At 46.3% G+C, this 19,930-nt stretch overlaps 1 protein-coding gene across 1 annotated transcript; it reads left to right on the forward strand.

Moving 5' to 3' along the window:
* The first annotated feature begins 5,465 nt into the window (after positions 1 to 5,465).
* prrt4b (proline rich transmembrane protein 4b) lies at positions 5,466 to 19,440 on the forward strand. Its single transcript, XM_061079353.1, has 3 exons — positions 5,466 to 6,522; positions 11,191 to 11,343; positions 17,369 to 19,440. The coding sequence occupies exons 1-3, from the start codon at positions 5,466 to 5,468 to the stop codon at positions 19,438 to 19,440; spliced, it is 3,282 nt and encodes a 1,093-aa protein (XP_060935336.1).
* Positions 19,441 to 19,930: the final 490 nt, after the last annotated feature.

The raw sequence follows: 19,930 nt of genomic DNA on the forward strand, positions 1-19,930 counted from the left end.
GCTGTCGCCATGGCAAAGGCAGCCGGTGGAACGCCTGCGTCCTCGTCTAATGGACAGGTCCACTGCATTCATCAGCTCGGGGGGGCGAGTACTGAGCATCAGCCCGGCACGGTTAATGTCATTCTCAAGCACGGGGGAGCTTCATGAGAGGGTTCTTTAAAGAGATGGAGAAGGAGAGGCGTGGAGGGAGGTGTAATCTGTGAAATCTGAGCAAATCAACAAGTCCTTTTTATCCTTCAGATGCAGATGTTATGAGCTGCATGGCTGCATGTGGAAATGGTGTAATGATCACAGGACGGCATAGAGATTAGGAGAGAGGGGGATTAGCCTTGTTTGTAAATAGCATGAGTGAGGATCCAGTTTGGTTGTAAAAAGCAGTCGGACATGTACGTAACATGCTGGAGCGCTGCCTGTGGTGCAGCTAATTCCAGATCTACGGCTGCAGCTTTGGTTATTCTTGGACATGAGGGCAGCTCTCTGTGGTCGATTGTCCAGGGACGGCTGGCTGTAGCTCAGGCTCCATTAGTTAGTCATCAGAAGGAGGAATTACTGAGTTCAATAGGGATTAATGAAATGCACTGGTTAATAATTTGTGTATTTTTTGGGCTGCTGAGAACTTTCACCTCCCGTTCACTTCAAGTCTGAGCAAAATAATAAAACCTTTGCTTCTATCAGCAAAGCAAATTCCCAACTTTTGTGTGGTCGATCCCATTTGGCCAACGTTGGCTGTAGTTTTATAAAATCAGCCACGATGGAGGAGACCCTGATATTAACCAGGTCAAACTAACCACTACTTTATGATATCAGACATGAAAATTATAAACTGCCAAAAACCACTTGTCCGACAACGTCAACAGCAAACACACTACAGACCATACACCTGATGTCCGTGTGCGACACATCCTGCACACAGGTGTGACCGGCTAGTAAAAGGCTTATGGAAATAAGGGGCAAACAATTAGCATAGCTCTGTCAATAGGTAATGAAATTACAATATTGAACAGATACGAGAGAGACACTGATCTTCATCCCCTGCAAGAAAGATAGAGGACGGATTTCCCGGAATGCAATGAGTGCATGTGACAGTGGGGTGAATCAGTGCAAAAGCAATATATGAGCCTATTATGAAAATATGATCATCTGGAAATGATTCCACTCACCAGCGCAGTGACTGATTCATTTTAAATTCCAATTTGGATACGGCATGATATATTTAATCGATGTTAATGGAGACGCTGAACGCACAATATACAGTCTTCATACATTGTTGTGAAATGAAGCGACGGTAAAATTAATCTGTAAAAGAAAACGAATAAGGGGAGTTATGATTATTATACCATATGAGAATACTAATCTTAACATGCGTATGTTCTTAAATTCCCTCGTGTCAGAATGATTTGCAATGATCACCTGCTGTACATCCATTAACAGGTGATACACAGATACTACCCTGCCACAGTAAGCCTTCCCACACTTTACAAAGCCCCTTCCAATGTGCTGCTTTATGCTGAATAAATCCCTGCTGGCTCAGAGCGGCCAGTCACATGGAATCTGCACGGTATTGACATCCCAGCGTCGTGTCAAAGTCACGAGAGGACAACAGGAAAAAAAGCCATAGGTTGAGATGGAGTCTCTGATGTTAAAGAGCTGCAATCGAAAAACATGCAGGGGCGCTGGCAGCATGTGGGAGGAACGCTCTGGTAAAAACATACGGATATATACATGTAACAGGTAACCATGGAAATAATACTAGAGTGGAAAAGCAGTGCTTGTAAATATGTACACCCACACAGCGGATTGAGGAAAGAAACAACTCCCACTAACCGTGGTCATTTGCAGGAAGGTGAATTTACTCCGTTATCTCAGACTGATCCTCGGGCCTCGTCGTGCTTATAGCAGGTTTGTTAAACAGTAATGACGTCAGCTGCAGTCTATTCATCTCTGTTTGTGACTGCCCTCAGTGTCTGATTCAATAACTCACTCCTCGAATTCAGTCTATATCCATACAATTAGGAAAAAGTGTTTGGGATCCGTTTGAGTTTTAAAACCAAAAATGCTTGAAAGCGCATGTCATGTGACCACTAACGTACACCGGGTGTGCACGTGCTGGTGTAAACAGGAAGCGTTAGGTTGCTAGTTGCAGGAAGAGCTAGGATACAAACAAGTATATAAACAAATAATAGTATAATACACATTTAACTAGTTGTTTCATTGTAAAATGCAGAATTTAACCGAGCAAAGATAACAGGCTCGGCCACGCTTGTTATTCATTCTCCACTTGTAGCCGAGTATTTTATTTATTTGTTTTATTACAGAAGGTCGCCGTGTTATAGGAGCGTGGTGAATCAGCGAATCAGGCTACATTGTGACTGAAAAGACCCAATCAGGATGCAGACAGCTCAGTTCATACTAAAACGCAGCCCTGGAGCTTTCAAATTAGCAGCTTTCTAAACTCCTTTGATACCTTAACCTCTTCTCTTTTATTTGCCTCACGTCTTACATTCAGTCCCCTGTTCTTCTCCTTTCTTCTTTCTCTCGTTCATTAGCTTTACGACCGCGGCCTTATTACGATCACACCGGGGCTCCGCTGCCGTCGGATTAATTCTACAAAAACAGAGGAGTAACATGGTGCAGCAGGTTGAAGCCTGATTAAGATCAAGATGGCTGATGGTCCTGAGAGAAGACACTAACACATGCACACACACACTAGACTAAATTGAAAGACAGGAGTCTGTTTACCTAGTTAATGAAAGAGGCTCCGGCAACAAACTAGCCAAGCTTCTAGTCAAGCTGCAGGGTTCACTCTCCCGGATGAAGAGCGCCACAACTGAATGTCAATATGTTCTCTGTCTCCTTCTCTCCTGCCCTTGTCTTTTGCTCTCTGCCCTTCTCCCTCTGTTTCTCTCTGTCTCTGCTCCATTGAACACACTACAGTGGCAGAATCCCCCCTCCCCTTGACTCGTCTTTGTCAGGAGGAGTGAGACAAAAAAACGCAAGTGAAGCAGTGGCAGGGACTTGTAAATTCTCCCCACTGACACTTTTTTTTTATAGTTCCTTTCCTCTTGCTCTGCTGCCTGTCAAACCAGACAATGCTTTCACTAACGGGCGTGTTTCTGATGTGGGGACGAGCGGTGACAGGAGAAGTCAAAGGGCCCAGTAGGAGCCATTGTAAAACACAAGCTGTGGAGTGGGTTTAGCTCCATTAGTGGACAGTTATTGGAAGATAATTGTGAGCTCCTGATCATATCCGAGTTGCCGTGAGCTCTAACTTTGTGGAGGTGGAAGATTAAAAACTTGAACGTCTGCCATGATAGGATGAGTCAGCCATGAACAAACCACCAGCTGCTCTGCTGCTGGAGCCAAATCAGACAAATGGAAAGTCGTCTACTTGCCTCTGTGATTGGAAAGAATTGGAGAAGCGTGCGCTGGAATCTGCCCCAAACTGAAACATGAGGAGACGATCAGAGTTATTTAAACTGAGAGATTATATAATCAAGGACTGTTTGTAAAATCCTAGACAGATTAAAGACTGTTAAGTGAAGTAAGAATTTCCATTTTACCAAACTGTTTGATTCTGGACTAATCTGATACTGTGGTGAAATTCGAGAACGTTAACCAAAATGAATTATACATGTTCCCTGTTGTCTAAATAATTGATCAACAAAATGGTCTTAGGGAATGAGAGATAATTTGCTCGGATCTTCACAACTGATTTAAATGTACAAAACAGAGTCTTTAATAATATGACTCATCTCCTCCATTTAAAGTTGTATTCAATAGATTATTGGACTTTCTGGAACGTCTTGAAGATACAAAGCAAAGTTGGTGTGGGTGTGTGTGCAGAACAGTACATGTGGGCGAGCAAGTGCACAACTGCACAATCATGCATCTACAATCAGAAATGGGACCATGTGTGGGCTGGTTAGACTGGAACACACAGGTATCTAAAAAAAAACACCTCTCCCCATCAAACATGATTTTTTCGTGCCGTTCAGTCAAGATGCTAAAAATGGGGAGTGTGTGGGAAGGCCCCCCCCCCCCTGTATCTGACTGTGCACCCAGGCTGGTTTTATCCCTCCAGGTGGGAGGATGGAAGGTCGAGTCCCTGCTTTTCAGATCAGTGACAACGAAACCCAAGACGCTCGTTGATCTTGTACGAGCACTAGAAATAGAAATAGCAAGAACATGAGGGAGCAGAGGGAATCGACGAGGATTATTGACGAAAAGTTGGAGAGACTGAAAGATGAGGACAATGATGATAACGTGTGAGAAATGATTCATCGAGACAATAAGAACGTTTTAATGCAATTAATTCATAGATAGATAGATAGATAGATGGATAGATGGATAGATGGATAGATATGATCTTAACTTTAACTTTGAACTAAACCCTGTATACGTACACACACATCAGAAGTAAAATAATCTATGTTCATCCATATACACACATAGGATACATGTGCAGAGTAGCAGTACTACTTATCTCTTCTCACTCTATGTATATGGATGAGGTGAAAGTAAATGGGAAGTCAATGATCGGAAGGTTCTCTGTGAATATTGATGTCTTTTTTTTCTCCTCTCCCACACAACTAGATCTTTCTCCGTCCGCTTTAAAGAACAAATAAATCTGAGATTGAAATAGAGCCGTGCCAAAGCCGGGGGAGTCGGGGGGGGGGGGGGGGTTGAGGGTGTCAAAGGGGGAGTTAAGTGCAGCTGAAGCATACAGGTTGTTGTTCTCGCCGGGGAAATTCCTCCGGTGCTCCAGTCTTTTCACTGAGGCAACAGGCTCGTGACTTTGAACCACTCGGCGGGCCACAAAAGAAAAAGAGGTCCCTCTATTCTTACGTTGGCAACCCGGACCCCTAATTCTTCACCAACCCCCACTCCCCCCCGCCCATAAAACCAAACCCTCACACATTATGTCTCGACCACTCCTCACTGAGCAGGATACATACGGATGGAAGCTCCTTCATTAATTGGTCGGTCCGTGTGGCCGCCCAACCGCTGCGACACAGCATGACATAAATACTGACCACCGCATCCAACAGGACACCACTAATTGCAGAGTGTCCGCAATACTTAAATTCTTCTTCTGATTTGTGGCGGGTGACGTTTCTTTTTTTAGCCTGCTAACTTGGGCAGCAGCTTGTAATGGGTGGCACAGTTTCTACACTTGATTTACTGTCTGGTCTGGAAAATACAGCTGAAAAGCAGGTCACGCTCCGAGGACCCGAGGTTCAGTCGTCCAAATCATGTTCAGTGAAAGGAAAAATCAACAGATAGCAAGGGTCTGTCGAGTCAAATTTAGCCGCACAAAGAGGCGGATGAGAAGCGTGTCACTCAGTGTCCTGTTTCTGCTTGTGTCTTTCAGGCTGTTCTGCTGCGGAGTTCGGGTCAGACCCTGCTTCGGGGAGCAGGAGGATGGAGAACAACATGTGAGCGGCCCGTGTGCCCCCGTCGACAGCATGCTTCGTCTCCACCGGATCTTGGTGCTCTGCTGCTTCTGGTGTTTTCTGCTACTTCACGGACAGGCTGACGAAGAGGGCCTCTGGGGAACGACGCCACCGAGAGAAAAGCCACCGGAGAACAAAGGGGGCTGGTTTTGGAAACCATCCCTTCCATCCCTTCCCTCCCTTCCCTCCCTGCCCAAATTCAAAATCCCATTCTTCAGGAGTTCGGACGACAAAAAAGAGGCCGCCGCGTTGACTACAATCGCTAAGGGGTTGAAAGACACGTTGGAAATCTCGCAATACTCGGGTTCAGGGGAAGGGAGCGAGTCTGAGGCATCTGAAACACCCACCAGTTCGACGCAGGGCCTCCCAGTCAGCGTGACAAAGATAAGAACTGAGTCACTTCCCACAGGAACATCAGATTCTCCACACAGCAGCATAGCGCAGAGCGACAATGATGCTCTTGTCTCAGACTCCCACTCTCCCACAAGCAGCTCTATCAGCAGCAGTGACAGTCCGGCCACAAGCACAAACGCTCCTGAACAAAACGCAACACATACCCACCCACACCAGGGCATCACACTGGCAGCTGGACCCAGCACGGGTGCCACAGAACGACACCTCCCGGAGCAACGCACTGATAAGGAGGTGGCTGAAGATTTTACAGGGAAGATCTCGTCGACGATAGCATCAGAAACCACAGTTCCCACTGCCTTGACATGGGTTGCTACCCAAACCTCCACAGCAAAGCCAGGACTGGTCCAAACCACACTGAAAACACGTAGACCCTCTCTGAGGCCCGTTACTCCCCCTACGACCTCACAGACAACGTTTGTCAGAAATCCACACGAGTCGACTGCTGGTTTTACCCTCCACGCTGGAGAGGCCACAGTGGCAGAAACTCAGCCCACTGCGAGTGAGGCTGAGCCGGGCGTCTCCGAGGCCGGGTCTGGGCCCGGGGAGGAACAGCCGGGGGTAATCACCACTGCCACGGGGATCGATCGCAAACTAGTCCGGGAATCCATAACGAGCACAACTCCGAGCCTAAAGGTTAACTTCCCAATAGCAGGAGGTAAGCAAAGTTACACAGATCAATAGCTCCCGGGTTCCACTCAATAGATGTGATCAATCATGTGCAGGCAGCGTCTTAAATGTCCAATAGCCGGCTGTCAAAAGGTTGCAGACAGTTTGGCTGTCGGGGAACATGTCTGACATGGTAAGGAGTCAAAGGTGTGGAGATTAGCATAAATCCAGATGTTGTGGGAAGCCTGTCAACACTCAGAGTCTGGAATCAGCATTAACTGCAAACTGCTAATCTTCTGGAACGAGTAAATCAGAGCTAAAGCTGTAATGGAAGTTGTTTCACAATACAGTAAAAAAAAAGGTCTGATTCATCACATCTTTGCTGCAGTTCTAAACTTTTATTCTCCAAAGCGTCAGTATCTGATTTGTAATCTGTTGTGGACGGTTAGAAAGTTCTTGTGTGTGTTGTTTCCTGACCTCATGTACACCCGTGGCTAACTCTGCGTTTCACAATCGCTTCCAGTGAATAATTGGCACCGACCTACTTCGTTTAAAAAAAAAAAAAAAAAAACTTCCCTGTCCCTTAAACAGTTTATAATGACTTTTCATTCCGCAGTTCCACTCCAACAATGCACGAGCCATTACCTCGGTAAATGGAAGGAAACGGGGTTTGATTAAATGCTGCTCGGTGGGGTTTAGATCTCCAGACTGTGTGAAAAGCCGTAGATGGCGATTTAAATCAGCGACTGCAGGGGAGCTGATACGTTTAACGTGGCGGCGAAGCGGCACCTTCTTCTCAGGGGCCCATCCCCCAACCGGCGGTGTCAGTCTGGTGTCTGTATGTTTAATGAGTCTTCAGATCGTGGGGTCGTCCACCAAGGACAGACACATTCATCATGCAGGGTCAAAGGTCGGGCCAGAAGATGATGAGTCGATTATTCTCTGCCGTGGGGAGTCTCTAATATTAAAGTAGCATCGGATGTTAGTACTGAAGGTGGCGTGGGCTACACCTGTCCTGGGTGGAGTCTATGGGATTTATTTTTGTAGATTTTTTATGTTTCAGTGCATCAGTTTGTTTGATCTGAAAAGCTGGTGCACACATGTGTTTCAGTTTCAGAATAAGATGTGATATTTATCCCATATAACCCCGTCCTCTTGCTCAATGTCATCCAGGCTCCACCCTCAGAGGATGAAGCCGTTTAGATAACGGATGGATGGATTAATGATAGGGCTGCTTGCTCATATTGATTAGCTTCCATATTTTATAGCTGTCGTCCCATCAAATGTCCGTAAATAACCAAACATCACGGTTACGCTTTTGCAAAATATTGAATTTAAATAGATTTTGGTCCAAACAAACCATTAGGTGAAGCAACAACACAATTAATCTTAATGAAATAAGCGTATGTTATACTTATAATATATAATATATTTGGTGCTAAAAAAGATTTCCACCGAATTAGAAGATTTTGAAATTCCCAGATTCAGATTAAAGATGTTTCTCTCATTTGCCATAAAATCAAAAGCTGTAGAACGCTTCTGTGTCCAAGGTCAAGTAATGGACCTGCCATGTTTTGTGCAAAGTGTCAAAATGTAAATTAGCCTCCCAGCATTGGAATGCAACCGCTCCAGATCTTATATCTCCCACGCTGATTTGGCCACTTGCATTTTGTTTCGTCTGTGGCATCCAGTGTTGTGTCTGCACTTGTTTTCAGTTGAGGCGAACAGGGGGAAGATATGGAGGGTGGCTTTCGCCTGCCCCGGGTGGGGAGGGAGGGCTGCTGTGGCCCTGGATCAGTATTCCGAGCGCACGCTCAGCGAAAAGCACCGCCTCTCCCGTGGGACCATCCGCTCGCCAGTCGCTGCTCATGGATGCTGAACATGCTTCTTGCCATTTAGTCTCCTCTATCCCTCCCTCGCTTCCTGTTCCCCGTGCTCGTTTTGTTTGCCTCTGTGCAAACACAAATCCCTGTCGCTTCCAGATTCCATGTCGAGGGCAGATGCTTAATTGGATGAAAATGTCCAAGAGGAATGAAAAACCAAAGGAATATGAAGCTCTTAGTGTCCTTGTTGTAGTATTACTCTGGAGTCCTGCAGTGCTTTCAAGCGACTGCACCTTTCCAAAGGACACAGGAGGAGAGGGATATGAAAATGAAAGCACGGCAACCTTTCATTATCATATATTATCCCAGTGTGAACAAATCTGCACTGGGTGAATCCTTTACCAGCTGGAGGAGTTGAGCATCCCCACCATAAGGGTGTTTTTCCATTGATCCAGGGAGGGTGGGCTGTGTGGCGTTGCCCTTGAGGAGGCTGTCAGGTATAAAAACCGCGATGCTCGGCTTCCGTGTCAAATCCTCCACTGAGGGACACGGCAACACCCGAAAGCAAGGGCAGAGCAGACGAGGAGGGGAAAGAGGGAGCGGAGGGACGAGGCTGAGGAGATGTGGGTTTTCCTAAAGCATCCAAGATTGCCACAATCTTCTTCTCTTCATCCTGCTCCCTCTCTCCCCTCCTCCACTAAACAGCAGCGAGGCTCGACCCAGAACACTCTCCATTAAAACCTGGCACGGACGGGTTGTCTTTGTGATGGGAGTGTACGAAACAGCCTTAATGCGGCCGTTTACTGATGAATTGATTATGGAAATGGTTTTACACAAAACGATTTGCCCTGAATATCGGATGCAGGATTTAAATGGGGAAACTGCTTGAATACAAAGAGATGAATTAACCACGAGTTACAAGGAAGCTGTGCAGGTTAGGGCTGTTGGTTTTTAAGATTTGACGGAACCAATCCCTGAAGAAGACCTGGCCGATGCAGGATTATCCCTCACCTTCAGAGTACCACAGTAATGAAACGCCATGGCTTACTAAGCTACTGATAATGAGCCAAATTAGAAGCAACGTGATGCAATTCTTTGCAAGAACATTAGGAGAAAAATCCAAATGAGCTAACTTTGTTATAATATCTATGTTTTTATGCATCTGAGACCAGGCGTTCGATTCCCTGCGGCGCAGCTATCAGCCCATTCCTATTATTTCTTATCTTTCTAAGCTCAGAGTGTTTGTAACCACAATCCATGCGTGAGTCTTTCAAACAGGAAGAATCCACTCAGCGCTGACTGAAGCAGATTCAGCTTTTGTGTTGTTTTCATTATTTCAGGAAGCTGAAGATAATAAGGAGTCTCTGCAACACAATGTGAAGAGCTGAAGCATCATGCTCACATCCTTAAGGACTTTGAGGATTTCCGCCTAGATCTCAGGATGAAACCGTGATTATTATTGTTTGTGCACAAGAAGAAATAAAGTCCTACGGATTCTTCTTCACGTGGGAAACAAAGGATCGACAGGCAGCACCTACTGTAAAGATTTGGCTGTGGCGTTAACTTAATTTGCTCCATCTAACAAGATCAGCCAAAGATGTGATGCAGGAACAGTAAACAGCCGCTCGTGTACGAACAGAGGAACTCATCTCTTTAGCAGAATCACTGACGGGCAGCTATTTACAGACGACTGCTGACGGAGCAAAACAAACAGCGAGGAGGGATCAGAGAGGGAGGCAGGAGCTTAGAGGATCACTCAACCTTCCACTTTAGTGCTGAATTATCATTTTTACTGCAGTTTTAAATACGTTATTTCCTTTTGTCTACAGAGTCTCACTCCAAAGATTTAGGAAACAACTAGAATGGCTCTTTGTAAAGCTCTTACCTTGGCCATAGATATCAGTTTCCTATTAATTCATTAAGATCCATGAAGTATTCCCTGAAAAAAAGATTGAGATTGAGACAAAAAGTGAAATATTTCAGTTGTAAGTTCAGTGGAATTCAGGAAAATTGCCTCTAATGAATGAAGATGGATGACAACTCGGACTTGACTCCCAAACGCCAGCTGTGGGTGCAGGTGTTTACATGTGCAGTGTGTTCTTCTACATGTGATTAACTCAAGCCTCTTGTGCATGACCTAGATTATGAGATGATATCATTATTCTCCCTACACTCTTTACATCCGGGCATCTTTTATTAATGTCGAATCTAAAGTTACAAACCAACACTTTTTCCTTTTGCGTCATCGCCGTCAGGTCATCAGGTTCCTCCTCCGACAGTTCTGCTCCATCACTCTTTTAAAACTGCTGCTCTGGAAAAAAAACACACACAAGCCCGGAGCCCAGAGGCCTGACTGTGAAAACATTCCAGCACCGGAGGGAGAAATAGGAGGATTCTGCTCGGCCTCGTCGTCATTACTTCCTCTCTCTCTCTCCGTCGTTTGTGTTACGGCTCGTACTTTTCTCCCTCTCCGTGTGCTCTTTATGAAACGCTGCTCCTCGTTTTCCCCTTCAAGCTTAAAGCTCGAAAAGACAGATGATTGACCGAGGAGTCGGGAGGAGGAAACTGGTGCTGGAGCAGGCCGGACACACCCACCCACCCACACACACACATTAGGATGTCAACGTAATTAGACTATAGAGGGCCAGACTACCGTGCTCTGGATGACTGGCTACAACTAAGTGGATGATGGTCAGATCCATTTGACAGAACTGGGTTAGGAAATGTAGTCCTGCCATTTTCCGCAGAGCGAGGCCACAGATTTGCTCTCAGAGGAGAGAGGTTACACTTTTCGTTTTGCGAGCTCCAGATTCAGTTGTTCTCTCTTCCATCTGCATGGTTGTGTTTTGGAAATTGCTCGTCTCTCAGAGGTTAAACTGCGCTTGTCTCCCCAGAGCTGCCAGGCCAGGAGGAGAAGGAGGATGAGGAGGCTGAGGAGGTTGAGGAAGGTGCGGTGCCTTTAGCCGCTGCAGATGATGACAGGAGGTCGGGAGACATTTCCACGCCGCCTGCAGAGCTGCTGACAACATCCCTGCATCAGAGCACCGGTGAGCAAATGCATCCTTGGACATGTTGAACAGATTCTGTGACTTTAGACCCTTTTAAGCATGTGTTTGAGGAGGGCGGATAAAAGAGCTGCATGCTGGTTGTCCTGTGGTTGTTTCAAAATCTGTCAATCTGTCATGCGACTGGGAGAAACAATTCTCCCAGTCGGCCTTCTCCTCAGCCTGGAGCTACTAATTGCTTCCAAAGGGAGAAAACTGCTGAAACTGTGAGTCAGAGATGTCCTGAGAACTGAAGAGAGACGAACCACTGCCCACCTGACGAACAAACACCAATCTGTTCTTTCAGATAAATAATCATAAACAATGACGATGACAGATTCCCTTAAAAACAGGGGGAAAAACACTAACACTGATTAAAGATAATCTTTTCAACAATTGTTCATTAAAATGTCTGAAAACGACCAGAAAAACGTTATTTATTTTGACTTATTGTGAATTTACATCGTCCAAAATGTTAAAATATATACTAGATGGTGAATATCCCTGTAGATCTGTCCATCATCATGAGGCTAATTTTCATTAAAAGATCCACCAACGACCCAGTTCACAGGTGCGGATGTAGCCCACATTCCCTCGCCCAGAATAGCAGATGTTGACTAAAATAGACTTGTCAAATGTGCCAGTCGCTGATGATGGAGCGCCACTGGGCCTCTTTAGTTCGCTGCATCGAGAGCAATCGAACATGTGTTACCCTCACGTGACGAGCGTGTGTCTCTGCCCTTTTGGCAGTGTCCACCCGAGAGCATAAATCATTTGCGGCACATAAACAAATTTGCAGTCATCACACAAACTCTCCAATTTGCTTTCGTTGAACCGCAGCAGTGCTTTTATATTATGTCCAGCTGATTTAGAAGAAGATGAAAGTTCTCCCCGACACGGCTCCTCCTGAATATGCAGCGTCTAACTGCCCCCGCGAGCTCCTGCTCAATTGCTTTCTCTGCGTTGAGCCAAATTGAAGATGGAGGCAATCAGATGAGAAGTACACAGAGCTTTTCAGGATCATGATCCACACGCAGCCCATTACAGACCATGAGTGAGGGGCTCAGCCAAACATCAGAAGACTCCTTCACCTTTATGACCTCGGATTATGGCGCCGTAGGGGAGACCCGTCAACCTTTACAGGCAAAACCCAGCTGACATGAAGAGATAAATATCGCCCACGTGTTTCCACTGAGACGTAATGAAACTACACCTCAGAAGAAATCATCTGTCAAGAAGCGAAATCTCGTTCAATATAGTGGGACTTTGCTTGTGTGTCAACTGTCCCTGGCACGAGACGCTTGTTCCCACAGGAATGTGTCAGATGGCCGAGCACCGGCTCAGGCCAGCCCCCTGTCAGCTCAGACGTGACATTCATCAACATGAGCGAGGCGGCAGAACATGGCACCGATTCAACGGCCGTCACGTTTTTCCACTCGGGCCCTGACACAGTGGAACAGCCCGGCCCTGGAAAGTAAACAACTGGACGCACAGGCGTCGGTGGGATGACACGGTGCTGAACCCCGCCTACTTTTATCAGTGGCTCCCACATTTTGTTTTAACACTCCAACGTTTCCTGTTTTGTTAGGACGACGTTATCAGTGCAGGTTCATTAAGGCACTGACATTTTTAAGGCCTTGGTTTCACTTTAGCAACACAACACCTGAGTCTCACTGAGACGGCTGCCATGCTAATTCAATATTGAACCAAAACTTCAATATTATTCCAGTGTAGCGCTGCGAGTAATGATTATGGTTGTCATTGATTCATGTCGATCATTATCGATGCCAGAGGCCCTGAGGACAGTGAAGTCGGTCAGTCGGTCGGCCTCTGGACCAGAGAGAAACATCGTCATATAGGGCGATGAATCTTCCTGACAGAAGGGATCCATGGCTTTTCTGGAGCTGGCCTGGTGTTGACATTCGGGGTCATGAGGCAGTTAGATGCTAATGATTCAAAAAAATGACGTGCTATAGCTGCAGACTTGTTTTAAAGTTTAAAAATGTCCATCAGAAGTTCTCTGACCCTGAGAGCATCCTCCACTCGCTCGTTTTCTCAGATTAGCTCTTCACAACTCTCAGATAATGAAGGTACCGATGAGCTAGGAGCAAGTTTTAAATGTTCCAATACCAAGAAGCAACTAGTTTCTTAGTTCATAACTGACTTCACTGATTAATTTGCTGTCATTCCTCTGATTTATCATCAAATATAATTTCAGCAGTAAAGTACTATGTGACTGCAGACAATTAAGGACACCGCTGTGACTGTAAATGTACCACCGTGTCGTTCAGTCCTTGCTGGCCAATCAAACCACAGTGTACAGAACGGGATGTTTAGTCCTTTTGCTCCACTGACTCTGTGGCAGCACAGCTTGTCCTTGCACTTTCCTGAAGGAGCACAAACATGGTGTTGCACATCTGAACGAACTGACTGATGCTCGCACATCTGTCCGGGGCGTTGCTGAAGGATGATTATGAAAAAGATGCATAAGGGAGCCATCTTGACAGCCCCTCACTTTCTCTTATAAAAGCTTAATCATGACTTGATTAAAAAACATCGACATCAGCGCAAAAAAAAAAACAACCTCTTGACGACTCACTCGGTTTTTTTCCCTCTTGTTGAGGAAATCATGAAGCTTCAAAAGAAGAGATGTTTGAAGTAAATCTGCTGCATCACGCTACAGCATAAGATGCTCTGGCTTCGGGTCATATTTCTCCCTGAGCTTGAAGTTTTGAACATGAATCAGAGACAAACAAGGAACATTTGAAAAATCCTCGACAACAGGCAGGGAAGTGCTGAGGCTTATGTCAAAGCACTTGAGAAAATCCTCTGCCACTCGTGAGGATCTGCAGAGAGAGAGAGAGCACAGCTTCGTTCACAAGGGGCACTCGAGTACAGCGAGCGTCAACACGCACAAGTACACGACCATTTCACTGCAGAACCACACACATTAACCACAGTGGAAGCAGCAGCCACCATATATATTCTATTTTTATCATTTGTAAAGAAGGCTCAGAGCAGCGGAAGCAAAAAAACATAAAGCAGGAGAGAAGAAAAATCCAGGACAGTCGAAGAGAATAGTGGCTTTTCCTACACAAACTATCCCAGTTTAAAAATAACAAACCCACCTATGGGAGTTTCCTACTTTTTGAAGGCGGGGCCGAAGGGAAATCATAAACAAAAGGGAGAATCGGGGAAACCAGGACAGGGTGGGATGGGAAACCCCAAAATAAAACCCTATAAAAGTCCATTAAAAAGACCAATGAGAAAGACTTGAAACAAAAAAGGCTCGACCGCACGAATTCCCCTTTTAGCTTGAGTCAGGAAACAAATTAGACATCTTCAATCTATACGGAAAGATGTAGGGTACAGTGCGGTGGTGAGGTCAGCACATTTTAGATCTCTAGCTGGCACATAACATGACCACCAGATATAATGGACTCCCCAGACATCGCCAGACGCACTTAAACTACAAAGTTACTTCAAAAACAAGTCTTGAATCTCTCTCTCCAAAGTTATTGCACATCTAATCCTTCCTGCTGTGTGATTTACTGTCGGTTTAGCCTGTTCATTTGTCCCCGACTCTGCGCTCCGTTACACCACCTGGCTCTTTATGGAGAAGCTACTGTCTCTGATAAGCCTGCAGCGAAATGACTGATGAGAGTGTGTCTGCAAATAACAAGAGACGCAATTAGAAGCTGCTTCTCTTTTAATGTGACACAGTTTTAAGCTGCTATTACAACATTTCAACGTGTCCTTTGTGGCGGAACGACCGCGTGCTTGTTGCGCTGGTTGTGTTTTTGTGGGAAAAGAAGAAGCTCCGGGATGTGAGGCTAATTGACGTGGACACTGGGAGACTAAATAATGTTTGTCTTTTGGCCCATCTGCGAGACATTATGCAGCGTGAAGCGAATTACGTTGCACTCGAGTCATGCCCCAGTTAATTGAACAGCGAAAACTTGTCCGCCCGCAGATTAGCTTCGCAGGCGTCTCTGTAATGTCCGGGCAAACACATGTACACAGAGCCACACCACTTAGAAACAGCCATTTCCTTCACAAAGCTAGAATGTCTAACACAATCATAATTAATGTTGCTTGCATGGAAACTCCAGATGGCTTATGTAATGCAAGAGAAACCGGCGCTGTGGTTTTGAGTGGGCTGATCTCTCTCCCTCTCACACACACACACACAAACACACACACACACACACACAGCCTTGTACTTGTGTACCAGTATCTTAGTGAGGAAATTCATTGGTAGAATTCTGACCCCAACCCTCTATTTTTAATCCTAGTAACCGGAACCTAATTCTAACTGTGGCATTCGACGTTTCGAGGGACCAATAAGATGAAGTTTTAGTTGAACTAGTGACAAGTTGCCAGCAACGCCACCCCAGGAATTTCACCTGGAGAGTTAGATTAACCTTAAAGTTAAAGCACACAAGTTCACTACTAGTGAAAGCTTGAGACTGGGTCCAGCGTACAATTTCAATTCCTTTTAATTAATATATATATAATCTTTAAACATGACTTCACAATAACATATGTTCAACTTAAACAAACTCAGTAAATGCAAACAAAAGAAAACTAACAGAGAAATTAAATCAAAAGTAATAGAGATTTATCCAAACTGATAAATCCAAATAATTAAGTAAAGCAATTTAGCCAAACCAAAATAACTAAGAAAACAAATTAAACCAAAAACATGCAAAGCAAACCACAACACACAAATAATATCATCAATAAGATCAGTTAGAAGTCGATCAAAAACATGCAAAGCAAACCACAACACACAAATAATATCAATAAGATCAGTTAGAAGTCGGTCAAAAACATGCAAAGCAAACCACAACACACAAATAATATCATCAATAAGATCAGTTAGAAGTCGGTTAACTGAATAGATTAAGATGAGACTGAAGATGAGGCAGCAGTCACCATACTCAGTGGCAGGTACAGCACAGTAGGAGATGCAGAGTAGGATGGATGTGTTGGCTATATAAGCCAGTGGGCAAAACAGCAGCCGGCCAACAGCAGCGTGAAGAAGGGGGGGGGGAAACGTGCTGGCAGAAACCGCACACACACACGTCAACCCTGCCATAGAAAAATACATTTATTCTAGAGGCTGAACAACAACTGTGGTAACTTGAGTTAGCGTCATCTTATCCACATACCGTCAGGAGTTGAATGAACATCAAAGGAGAGGAAGGGGATCACTTGCGTCGAGCAGCACAATTACGTGCACTCGATCGATCAGCTGATCACTCCCCGCTGCAACCGGCAGAGGAGGAAAACACTCGCATGCCCTACAATTGGGGCCGATACGGGAGAAGGAAGACCCGGCCAATGAACTGCCTGAGGGATAGAAGCCAATGTTGAGGACTTGTGCAAAGTTTAGAAGGTACACAGACGCAAACAACTACTACATACCAAACAACGGCGAGCTGCACGACTCAGCTGAAAAGGCGATCAGGAGAGGCGGCCAGGTGCGGTGATAACAGGAGGCGGGGCAGTCTGTGGCCCCAAGGCAAGAGGGCTCCCAGTGCACAACCACTCACCTTTATAGACAGCGCAACCAACCGTGATAGGCCGGTACTGCAGCACTAATTAAAGGCGCATCCTGCTACATAACCTTGAACCTTAAAGCAAATCTTAACCCTCAAACAGCCCATCTAAACACAAGGACCAGCCAAACTTTTCCCGAAATGTCCTCGATCAGTAAGGTCCTAACTCAAAACGGTCCTCACAAAGATACAACACACACACACACATTTCTTTTTAATGCCGTGCTCGGTTTGAAGTTGCCTTCCAACAAGCTTTAAACGGGATTAGCACATGAGGAGGGAAACACTCTTTCAACATCTTGGACCAGATCCCATTTGCATTCTGGCTGAGATAGTTTAAACTTTGATTAAATGCTTCTCTGTACTCCCACGAGGGGGAAATTAATCTGCTTTTATCTCATGTGAAAGTAGATGTTTAAAGCTATTGCAAATTTGATCATGCTGACATTCTCCTTTCTTTCCAGCCACTCTCTTGGAAACTCCACCTATTCCCCTGGACACTGAAGACTGGACGTTCGACCCGGTGGACGGCAGTGTCACGTATCTCCCAGACTGCAATAAAGAGCGTTCCGGGATCTGCAACCTCTCGGACACGTGGGACTCCATCACCACCGCCTCCACCTTGGACGCCAGACCCACACAAAACACCACTGCCGCAAACCAATCAATCAACCCTTTTCTAATCCCGGCTCCACCCATGTTGGTGCCCCTGTACACTGACTGGAACAGTGCCATGGCAGCTTGGGGCCTGGCTTGGGAGGCACACGTTTACGGCGCTGGTTGTGTCTTCGCGATGCTAACGCTAGCCTCGGCGCTCAATCTGCTCTGCTTGCCACTGCGATGCCCGTCTGGGTGTGGCTACTTCGCTCTAGTCAGCCTGTTCCTACTGGCCGCTGGTTGCACCAGATCGTTCTCGCTCCTGTACGACGCCTACGGCCACCAGGATCGCCTGCCCTTCACGGAGGCCTCACTGATGCTCTACGAGGCGCCCTTTCCCTGCCTGACAGCAGCTTTCGGCCTGGTTTTCCTTCTCCTCTCCATGCGCTCAAGAATGCAGCTCTCCTACTCAGCCTTCCAGAGACCCTGTTTCCTGGCCTGCCTGGTTGTCCTGCACTTTGCTGCTGCATTCGGCCCAGTGACGTTACTGAAGTTCTACCAGCAGAAGCCTCCCCTCTGCCTCTTTCTCTCACTCATCTCCCGTGGAGCCTTTGTAGTGCTGGCCACTTTTCTGTCCACGGCCTATTTTGTGTTCTACATCTACGTGCGGGCGGACTCGAAGCACATCTACCACCTGAACAACACCTCTCCCACACCGGCTGAGCGCTATAACCGCTGCCCCTTTGCTGAGAGCCGAGATTGGGACCGTGCAGCCATAACTGTCTGTATCTCAGCATTGTTTTCTTTAGCATGTGCAGGACTGCAGTTGTATGCAATACTCAATGCTATGGGTGTTGCCGGCGGAGAGGAGGTGTTCCACCCCTGGCCCTGGTGGGCTTTTCAGTTTAGCTGCAGACTATGTGAGCTCGGGGTCTGCCTCACCTTAGCCTTGGTGGTCGCACAACCCGTCTACTGTTCAGACCACCTTCCATCTGCAGGAAGCTGCTGGACTGAACTGATGGCCTCCAAGTCGACCATTCTGCCTGGGACCTACAAGTGGACCCGGAGCCAGCAGGAGAAACTCGCCATTGTTGATACAGTTGGGCTTGGAGAGTCCGAGAGCCTTCCTCTTTACACCCTGATGGATGAGAGGGTCGGTAATAGTCTGAACGGCCTGGACCTCCTCTACCACAGCAACCGGGCCTTAGCATACCGAGACCTGGATATGGACTTACTGGGGTCAGGAAAAGCTGAGGATGGAGGAGGCCGAGAACCATCAGGATCCTCATTCACCAGTGACTCCACCACAGACCTGCGGCCACCTTCGCCCATCAACCTGCGTCGCAGTATAGATGAGGCCCTCTTCAGTGAGGCCCTGTTTCCCATGAGCCTCTTCAGTCCGTCTAGGCCTATTCGCCTCAGTGACATATCCATAAACAACCACAGCGTACCTCCCATCGACAGCCTCTGTGATCCTCTCACAGCTGACTCCAGCCTTTATCGGACTTCTTCCTGCGTGGAGATGGCCTCTCAACCCCAGCCCCCCATCACCAAACCTCAAGGAGAAACCATCATAGGCGCTCAACTGTCTCCCTCCCTCTCCACCTCCTCCTCCTCCTCCTCCAGCAGCTCATCTCCTGAACGTTGGAGGGGCAGTTCTTCCTCCTGTTCTTTCTACAGAGCGTCTCTCGGGGGCTCCTCGCTGGTCCTCTGCCCGAGCCCAGAGAGACAGGCTCAGCGACTTCCCCATCGAGGGGACACAGGCCACCAGGCCCACGCTGACCCTCAGAGGCACTATCAAACGCTGGGCGCGGCTTCACAGGAGAGCCTGGACCTGGACATGTCGTCTGAGGCAGACCGATCGGTGCAGGACGAGTTCATCACTGTTTGCAGACAAATCGATTCTTTGAGCATCTGCAGTGAGACGATTGATTTATAAAAAAGGACAGACTGGTCAAACGAGGGTGACACCAAGGTCTTAGTAAGAAGGTTTCGTGCAGCAAAAATACTGTCATGGTTTTTATAGCCTATTTGGTAGTGCATGGTAGCTTTTGCGTAAAAAACCCAGAGCTGCCAAAATGTTTTTTGGTGGTTGATAAGCTTTCTTATGTGGTCATTAGTGAATGTCTGAGAGAGTCAAAGTGCCAAGAATGTCAAAAGCCAAAAGGTCATTTGTAACTTTTTACATGTTTGATAAAGGAAGGTGAAGTTTGATACAGATGAAAAAAACATTTTAATGAGTGGAGATAACAGGATTTTATTTGTACAATGTTTGTATTGCTTTCGGACATTCCAATAGATAGTACTGTGACTGAATTAAGCACTTATTAAATACTACTGAAGTAATACACTTTCACGTTCAGCAGAATATAACTGTCGTTCTATGTCATGTTGAAATACTGGGATTAATATTGAGTTTGCGAACCATG

Source organism: Limanda limanda, chromosome 1, assembly GCF_963576545.1.
Source record: "Limanda limanda chromosome 1, fLimLim1.1, whole genome shotgun sequence".
Taxonomy (NCBI): domain Eukaryota; kingdom Metazoa; phylum Chordata; class Actinopteri; order Pleuronectiformes; family Pleuronectidae; genus Limanda; species Limanda limanda.

Coding starts and splice junctions, on each gene's coding strand:
- prrt4b (XM_061079353.1), top strand. CDS start 5,466: ATGCTTCGTCTCCACCGGATCTTGGTGCTCTGCTGCTTCTGGTGTTTT. Junction 6,523..11,190: donor TAACTTCCCAATAGCAGGAG/GTAAGCAAAGTT, acceptor TTGTCTCCCCAG/AGCTGCCAGGCCAGGAGGAG. Junction 11,344..17,368: donor ATCCCTGCATCAGAGCACCG/GTGAGCAAATGC, acceptor CTTTCTTTCCAG/CCACTCTCTTGGAAACTCCA.